At 39.0% G+C, this 9,477-nt stretch overlaps 1 protein-coding gene across 1 annotated transcript; it reads left to right on the forward strand.

The window, feature by feature from the left end:
• Nucleotides 1-1,275: 1,275 nt before the first annotated feature.
• LOC130215643 (zinc finger protein 93-like) lies at nt 1,276-7,489 on the forward strand. Its single transcript, XM_056447487.1, has 2 exons — nt 1,276-1,620; nt 5,609-7,489. Exons 1-2 carry the CDS (start codon nt 1,356-1,358, stop codon nt 6,199-6,201), a joined length of 858 nt encoding a protein of 285 aa, XP_056303462.1. The 5' UTR covers nt 1,276-1,355; the 3' UTR covers nt 6,202-7,489.
• Nucleotides 7,490-9,477: the final 1,988 nt, after the last annotated feature.

Genomic DNA, 9,477 nt, shown 5'->3' on the forward strand with positions numbered 1-9,477 from the left:
TGCATCGACATTGAAGAAAACTCTCTCCTGACCTTTTTTTCATTGAACACGCGTTGAATTAAATAAATATTCCAACAAATTAAAATGCTAAAAAGAAAGAATATATTTTCAGCTTTGATTTAAAAATAGTAAAGGAATGTGCAAAGCGGCACTCTAGTGTCAATAGAGGGGCAGTGACTGAAAAAGCTCTCTCACCCTTGTTTTTTTTTAAATGGGATCAAGCAACAAATAAAAAAGCCCTTTCAGCAGATATTCAATATCTAGTAGTTGGGGTATTGATAAGGAGATCTTTATGGTAAGATTTGGCTGTTGGTTTACAGCTTTTCTGAATGCAAAATGCTGGATATACGGATTAAAAATGGATTCAGCACCACCCCAAAGAGACATAAGATGTTTAATGTTGTCTTAAGTTCATTTGTGGTGTTTAATGTGAAATCTTGCTGGATATGTTTGTTTGATGCAACGGACACTGCTGAGTATGTCTTAAATGCATGTTTATGCATCGTGTCATATCTCTCAGCTCTTACTGGGATTTCTCTGCAGTGTAAGGACCGAAATGCACTTTATTAAACCGCATCTTTTTATGCAGAGATTAAAATTCCTGGCTGTGTTTACATTACTATTATAGCTTCAAAATACAACACAATACATCTCCGCCAGTCTCTTTTGTCGAGTTTAATTATAATTTAGCTTATATTTTATGCACAACACAACTCTGGAGCGAAATCGCTTACTCTTGTGTTTTATGTTAGTTTTCTCATTCCTGCAGTAGCTAAAATAAACCTGTCCACCACTTAGGTTAAAAAGATTTAAGACTACTCCATTTATTGAGGTATCCTCAGTTTGACGTATCATTATTTTTGCACGTGTTTATTTCAGACTAGCTGTCAGTGAAGCTGTGATTTAAGTTTTTATTAACTGTAGTCAACTTAAAGCCTTAGAATTTTACTCCTATATTAGTCCAAATGTACTTTCTATACTAGTTTTAGTTGACGAGCACCGATGACATCTAGCCTAGTTTTAGTCAATGAAAATTTGTATTTTAGTCTGTTTTTAGTTATGCACTTCCATTTGACCCAGTCCATGTAGTATAAGAGCCTAGTAGTATAGACGAAATAGCTTTATGTTTATTAATTGTGACCGTGCATCACAATGACATTTGGAGAGGTGGAAATTTGGGTAACAACAATGACGGGAGGGAGAGGGATGCTGTTAGCAAATTGTTAAAAACTAACCTCTTAAAATGTGATTTATTTTATTACTTTTCAGACGTGATAGTGAAGGAGGAGAGTGAAGATGGGGAGAAACGTCATGTCGAAAGAAAAAACAAAACTCAATCAGAACATAATATCTTAATGAAAAGGTCAGCCACAGAACGTTTCGTCTGCAGTAAGTGTGGAAAGAGTTTTGAGCGCAAATACCATCTCAAGCTTCACATGAGGATCCACACTGGAGAGAAACCTTACAAGTGTTCACACTGCGAGAAGAGATTCGTTGATCCCAGATACCTAAAAATACACGAGAGTCTTCACATTGGAGAGAACCTGTGTCACTGCACTGTTTGTGGGAAGAGTTTCACAAAATCATCCTCTCTACGAAGACACAAAGTAAACATCCACAGTAAGTAGATCATCTAAAGATCCAGCCCTTCTATGTAGTATAATTTAGGATCATTGTGCAGGTGATAACATATTTAAAGTGGTCGTATGATGCGGTTTTATTGGTGTGACAAGCTATCTGTGTGTTATATTGGATCCCTTATTCAAATAAGATGCCTCGTTTTCACTGAGTGGTTCAGTTCATGGATGGGTTTCCTGATAACGATACATCTTGGCTCTTAAAGGAGCACTTCAACTTTTATTGTTGAAAAAAGCTCATTTTACAAGTTTTCTAGAGTTAAACAGTTGACCATTTTTCAATCCATTCATCCGATTTCTTGTTGGCTTGGTCACTATTAGCTTAGCTTAACACAATTAATTAAATCAGATTTGACTATTAGCATTTTTTTTTTAACAATGTAAAAAGATTATTGATAATGGACTTATTAAAAGCTTGATGCCTCTGTAGTTACATTGTGTATCAAGACAGTATCAAAAATTAAAAGTTTCTATTTTCTAGGTCAATATTAGTAGGTGGTAATAGTGTAGCGTATCTAATTTAGGCGTAATAGTCAAGAAACTCTGCTGGTGTAAAATACCTTTTATTTAGAGTATTATTACACAGCATAACAGAACAGTTTAGCGCCTTGAAACTATGACGAGATGATAGATTCACTGTTAAACTTGATCAGAAAACACTGCAGTACTTTACAATAAGGTTGTATTAGATATTTAACACATTAACTATCAATGAACAATACATTTATAATAGTATTTGTTCATGTTAGTTAGCTTTAGTTAATCAAAATACAGATGTGCATTGTTAGCTGTTAACCAATTAGTGCATTAACTAATGTTAAGAAGCATGCATTTGGATGTTCATTCATTTATTTTCTTTTCGGCTTAGTTCCTTTATTAATCTGGGGTCGCCACTGTGGAATGAACCGCCAACTTATCCAGCATATGTTTTACGCAGCGGATGCCCTACCAGCTGCAACCCATCACTGGGAAACATCCACATTCATTCACATACACACTCATACACTACGGTCAATTTTAGCATACCCAATTGGGGGGAAACCAGAGGCATTTGGATGTTAATAATGCCTTGGCAACTGCTAAACTGAACTATTGTTGAACTATTAATAAATGCTGTACAAGTATTTTTCATGCTTAGTTAATGTTAGTAAATACAATATATTGAAAGCTCATCGTAAAGACAAAACAGATTTAGCATGATTTGGTGTGCTAAGCTAACAAACCAACATTTTTTAATTCTGAGATTTACAGTTAATAATATTAGTCCTTGTAAACAATTAATTTATAAAATGCATAATCTAATGTTACGAATCAAACAACATACTTAATAATAAGCTGCATACATAATGCATTGCGATGATCCTCGCATAATGATCACTGCAAACTAAGCTGAGGCGTTCATCTGATATTAATGATAAACATAAAACACTACCTGTACACTACCTGTCTTGTCGTCGATCCCTGTTGAAAAAGCAACAAACAATAACTTGACTTCTAGTTGATCAATTGGAAAAGTGGCAGAAGGTTGATTTTTCTGATGAATCACCTGTTGAGCTGCATCCCAATCATCACAAATACTGCAGGAGACCTACTGGAACCAGCATGGAGCCAAGATTCTCACAGAAATCAGTCAAGTTTTTTAAGTAGAGCTCATGGTTTGCGGTTACATCCAGTATGGGGGCATGCAAAAATCTGCAGAGTGGATGAACATCATCAACAGCCTGAGGTATCAAGACATTTGTGCTGCCCATTACATTACAAACCACTGGAGAGGGCAAATTCTCCAGCAAGATAGCGCTCCATCTCATACTTCAGCTTCAACATCAAAGATCCTGAAAGCAAAGAAGGTCAAGGGGCTCCAGGATTGGCCAGCCCAGTCACCAGATATGAACATTATTGAGCATGTCTGGGGTAAGATTTAGGAGGAGGCGTTGAAGATGAACACAAAGACTCTTGATGAACTCTGGGAGTCCTGCAAGAAGGCTTTCTTTGCCATTCCAGATGACTTTATTAATCAGTGATTTGAGTCAGTCAGAGATGTATGGATGCAGTCCTCCAAGCTCATGATGGAGTCAGACACAATATTCATTCTGTTTCCACTGCAGCATGACCACATATTCTATACAGGACATTATTGAAGGTTCAGTGACCAGACTTTTGTCTAAGCAGAGTCAGACCTTACTGTCCTAATTAAATCATTCAAAATCAAGGCATTGTAGCGAAATTAGCTCATTTTTGAATATTAATGATCAGTAATAACAAGTTATTATTAATTATTAATATTCTGAATTAACTTATTGTTAATTTGACTAAATAAATATAATATGACATCATCTGCTCGTCTGAGCGGACTCTGTAATTATTCACTTATTTAGAAAGGGAGTTATAACTACTACTTGTGAAGTAGATTAATCATTTACAAGTTTTGATAAACCTAAATCAGCTTGTAGCCAAAATTAATCGTTAAATTGACCATTTCTGTGAGGCAAAACGAAGACAATCCAACGTGGTTAATAGCATGGTTTATTGACTAGTCTAACATATAACAAACGTACAAAACATAACAACAAAGACATAGAAAAGAAAGCAAGCGAGGAAATAAGAGTTTAGATGAAAGAATAGCAAATCTACCTCAGTTCCAGCACATATATTAAGAACCACCAAGATTATAAAAACACCCTTTTGATAAAGGGGGCGCACAGCTTTAACGCTTAACTAAATACCTGGATTTAGTCTGTCTCTCTTTCTGTCTCTTTTTGAACGAGTTTCTCTGATGCTTGGAGCGATGGAGTCCTTTAAGATGTCCTTTCGTGATGCATGGAGTTTGCGATGCAGATCGGAGGATATGCGAGACGCAAACTTTAAACTGCGTTTACTTTGGCGGAAAATAAGAAAACGTGGACTCACGGGGGTACAGAAATGCAGTCCGCCCCCTCAGGGGCACCCCTGTGGAGACCTTCTTCCGAGACCTTTCTGCATCTATTTCGGGGAGCACTATGGGCCACGTTACACCCATTTTCTACTGACTGACCAATAATTTCAGGGCAAAGTTTGAGCGTGAAACTTTCCTTTGTCTCTGGACCGCTCATATGCATAATGAGGGTCCTCCCGCAACCTACAGATGGTCTTTAATTTAGAGCATTAAAGAATGCACACAGTATATCATGCGCTATGCATCATGTGTTGTAAAATGGCAGGAGAAACATAACGGTACTAAACACGACAGTTTTAAGAAATACATCAACATGATTCACACGTTCTTACATTAATGGTGCTTTAAAAGGGTTAAAAGTACAAGGCGTACAGGTTATATGAGGGAGTATACAAATTACAAAGGTTATGTGCAGTTAAAAGAATTTTGGGTTCTAAATGTCTTTGTTTAATATTGAGGAATGTCTGTGCGGGCAGAAAGTTGAGGCAAAAAATGGATTTTCCCTCCTTTTTTTACAGAGAGAGAGCTAGGACGGTCTGCGAAATGTCCTGTTATAATGAAGTTGTCACCCAGGGCTTCTTAGAGCAGACTCCCTGGCCCGGGTGATCGCAACTGTCCTATATACTGAACCCAGATAGACAAATGAGGTAACAGATTTACCCCCGGACTGTATGTTACAGCATGATCATATTTTATTGTGGTCAAATAATCATAATCTGGAGGTCTTTACCTTTCATATAAGCCACTTCTGATACCAAATGATCAACTAGAAGTCACGTTATTATCTGCTGTTCCTAAAACTTGGATAGGCAACAAGACTTTTGTCCGGTGGTGTAATGCAAATATGTAAAAACAAACAAAATAACTATTATATGCTGACAGACACAATCAGTAAACACTTGATGCTTGCGGTCAACAATTTAAGGGCGTTCTACTTTACGACAGTGGTAGGATCTGTTGTCAAATTAGGCAGCTAATCCTTTTATGATGTTTATGCTTACTCAACTGTTGCTTATTGATTATATGTCTTAATTTGCAGACCTTACTGAGAAGGACGAAAGTGAAGCCCTGAAGGTCCGAACAAAGGAGAAAACGTATTTATGCTTTTGGTGTGGGAAGAGTTTTACACAGCATTCAGTTTTAAAACAACATGAGAGGATTCACAGCGGAGATAAACCGTTCTCATGTACTTTATGTGGGAAGAGTTTCATTCGCTCATCGCATCTTAGTCGTCACATGCTGATCCACACTGGAGAGAAGACACACAAGTGTGATCAGTGCGGCAAAATGTTTTTTAATGCTTCAGATCTGAAGGACCATCTTAGAGTTCACACCAAGGAGAAGCCTTACTCATGTTATTTGTGTGGAAAGAGTTTTAACCATCGGTCACATTTAAAATACCATCAGAAGATCCACTTTGGTGTGAAGGAGCACGCGTGCCTTGAGTGTGGGAAGAGTTTTGTTAGATCTGGAGAATTAAAACAGCACAAGATGATTCACACTGGAGAGAAACCGTTCACATGTACTCAGTGTGGGAAGAGTTTCACACAATTATCCAATATTAAAAAGCACATGAAGATTCACAATGGAGAGAAACAACGACATGTGATCAATGCAGCGAAGCATCTTTGACTGCTTCAGAACTGAGGATCCATCTTAGAGTTCATACAAAGGAGAAGATGTAGTCATGTTGTGTGTGTGAAAAAGTTTCGGACAGGGTTCCTACAGGTCAGGAATTTACTTTAAATAACATGGAAATCTCAAGTCATGAAAAAGTCCAGAATCTTTAGTTTGTTGCTTGTTTTAATGCGTAGTTTACTATGTTTAGTCGATTTTTCTTGTTTCAAGAGTTCACACTTAGATATTGCTTGATTATATTAGCAGTTTTGGCATGGAGAACCCTGAGCTCGGAGATAATTGAGCCCAGGGAGAGCAGGTAGTTCTCGAGAGCTCCCCCTAATAAAAGGGGGGAGATTGGGTGGATGAGGGGATTCTTCAGAAAACGAAGGGAGTAAATCTAGACAGGCTATTTATAGTGGGTTTGGATTCATCTGATTGGCTCACTAATTATTATGGATGGGAGACCAGCGATGATCAATCATGTCACATGTTCCTCTTGAAATAAGTTTGAGAAACCTCACATAAGCGAAAGTGAAAGTGATGCTCTTCATTCATTCATTTTCTTTTCGACTTAGTTCCTTTATTAATCTGGGGTCGCCACAGCGGAATGAACCACCAACTTATCAGTATATGTTTTACGAAGCGAATCCCCTTTCAGCCGCAACCTTACACTAGGAAACACCCATGCACTTGCATTCACACACATAAACTATGGCCAATTTAGCTTATTCAATTATACTATACCACATGTCTTTGGACTCTGTGCGAAAGCAGAGCACCCAGAGGAAACCCACATGAACACGGGGAGAACATGCAAACTCCACACAGAAATGCCAACTGACCCAGCCGGGACTCGAACCAGTGACCTTCTAAAGTGATGCTGTTAGGAAAGCAAAACATCATCAACTGGCAGTCACTGAAGTCAATTGCAGTCATCAGACTTTACCTCTTAACTAAGCAAAACTTGTCAGGATAATATAAATGTAACACTTTGCCTTCAAAATGACCACCTCAAAGACTGTCACAGGAGAGAACCCACCCTGAGCTCGGAGATAATTGAGCCCAGGGAGATCGGTTAGTTCCTGAGAGCTCCCCCTGGTAAAGGGGGAAATGGGGGAGATTGGGTGGATGGGGGATTCTTCGGAAACCGAGGATAAGGAAGTCATTCTAGACAGGCTATTTATAGTGGGTTTGGATTCATCTGATTGGCTTACTAATGATTATGGATGGGAGACCAGCGATGATCAATCATATCACATGTTCCGCTGGAAAAAAGTTTGTGAAACTTCATATAAGTGAAAGTGAAAGTGACGCTGAACATCATCAACTGGCAGTCACTGTAGTCAATTGCATTCATCAGGTTGTACCTCTTAACTAATGCTGAGTTCAGACTGCATGATTTTTAGCTCCAATTTTGAATCGCCGAAAAGTTTTGATCGCAGACAAATGCTGAAATCACAAGCGAATTGGTGCTTGTTCACTCGAGAGACAATCACACAGTGTGAACTATCGAGGACGCGATCTGAGAGAACCGCAAATGAGTTGCCGACTCCCAAGAGATATCTGACATACATTGGCAATTCAAATCATGCCGTGTGGCAATCACCTACAGCCAATGAGAGAGCAGCATCCACTAGTATGGCTATCTGCAGGCCAGCGGGAGGTTGGGGGAGACGTTAAAATTGCTCATTTTCAGTTTATTTGGACCCAAGAAATGAAGGAACAACTAGTGTAAATTTGGCAGGAACACCTGCGTCTGTCAGATGTTTATCTAAGCAATACCACAACTGGCTCGTTGTTGAAGAGAAATTGCTAATTCCCTTCAAAGCCAGGGATACAAATTAGGTAGATTTTCTACCCCAGTTGAAGCCTTCTTTTTCCATTATGTAGTAAATAACGAAAGATACACTACGCGACCTTGCGTTGTTTCACTTCTCGCGTGTGTTTGGTTGTGAGACATAGTTTGGACAAAGTTATCGGCGATTCTTCCTATTTTAAAGTCATGCCGTGTGAAACCCCTGTCGCTGATCCATCCTACAGTGTAAACACACCAGCAACAGAACGCTACCTCAGATAGTCATACAGTGTGAAAACATGTGAAAACAACTACTTTGAATTCATGCAGTCTGAACTCTGCATAAGCAAAGCCTTTTAGGATAATATAAACGTAACACTTCAAAATGACCAACTCAAAGACTAGGTTTTAAAAAGTAGTTTGTTGATGTTTGTAACATCAAGCTATAGCATCAGGAGCACTTCGATATTTATCAAAATCTGAAGTACGTTATGCACTACATTTAGTCATTTAGCAGACGCTTTTATCCAAAGCGACTTACAAATGAGGACAAGGAAGCAATTTACACAACTATAAGAGCAGCAGTGAACAAGCGCTATAGACAAGTTTCAGGTGTGTAAAAGTCTAAGAAGCAAAACATTAGTAGAAAATTTTTTTTTTTTTTTTTTGAGAGAGAGAGAGAGAGAGAAGGAGGGCACAGTTAGTGGTATAGCCAGAGAGGCAATTGCAGATTAGGAAGGAAAGTGGAGACTAAACAGTTGCGTTTTTAGTCGTTTCTTGAAGACAGCAAGTGACTCTGCTGTTCTGATGTAGTTAGGGAGTTCATCCACCAACTGGGCAGATTGAATGTGAGAGTTCGGGAAAGTGATTTCTTCCCTCTTTGGGATGGAACAACGAGGCGACGTTCATTCACAGAACGCAAGTTTCTGGAGGGCACATATATCTGCAGAAGTGAGAGCAGATACGAAGGAGCACAGCTAGAGGTCACTTTGTAAGCAAACATCAGAGCTTTGAATTTGATGAGGGCAGCAACTGGCAGCCAGTGCAAACAGGTGAGTAGCGGAGTGACATGTGCTCTTTTGGGTTCATCAAAGACCACTCGTGCTGCTGCGTTCTGAAGCAGCTGAAGAGGTTTGATAGAACTAGCTGGTAGCCCGGCTAGCAGAGAGTTGCAATAGTCCAGTTTGGAGAGGACAAGAGCTTGAACAATGAGTTGAGCTGTATGTTCAGATAGGAAGGGTCGGACCTTTCTGATGTTGTAGAGTGCGAATCTGCAAGATCGAGCAGTTCTAGAAATGTGCTCAGAGAAGTTCAGTTGGTCATCAATCGTAACTCCAAGGCTTTTTACCATTTTGGATGCAGTGATGGTTGCTCCATCCATCTGGATTGAAAAGTTATGGTGAAGAGTCGGGTTGGCAGAAACTTCAAGCATTTCCGTTTTCATGAGGTTAAGCTGGAGATGATGATCTTTCATCCAGAGTGAAATGTCTGAC

This window comes from Danio aesculapii, chromosome 22 (genome assembly GCF_903798145.1).
Source record: "Danio aesculapii chromosome 22, fDanAes4.1, whole genome shotgun sequence".
NCBI lineage: Eukaryota > Metazoa > Chordata > Actinopteri > Cypriniformes > Danionidae > Danio > Danio aesculapii.

Coding starts and splice junctions, on each gene's coding strand:
- LOC130215643 (XM_056447487.1), top strand. CDS start 1,356: ATGAAAAGGTCAGCCACAGAACGTTTCGTCTGCAGTAAGTGTGGAAAG. Junction 1,621..5,608: donor ACACAAAGTAAACATCCACA/GTAAGTAGATCA, acceptor CTTAATTTGCAG/ACCTTACTGAGAAGGACGAA.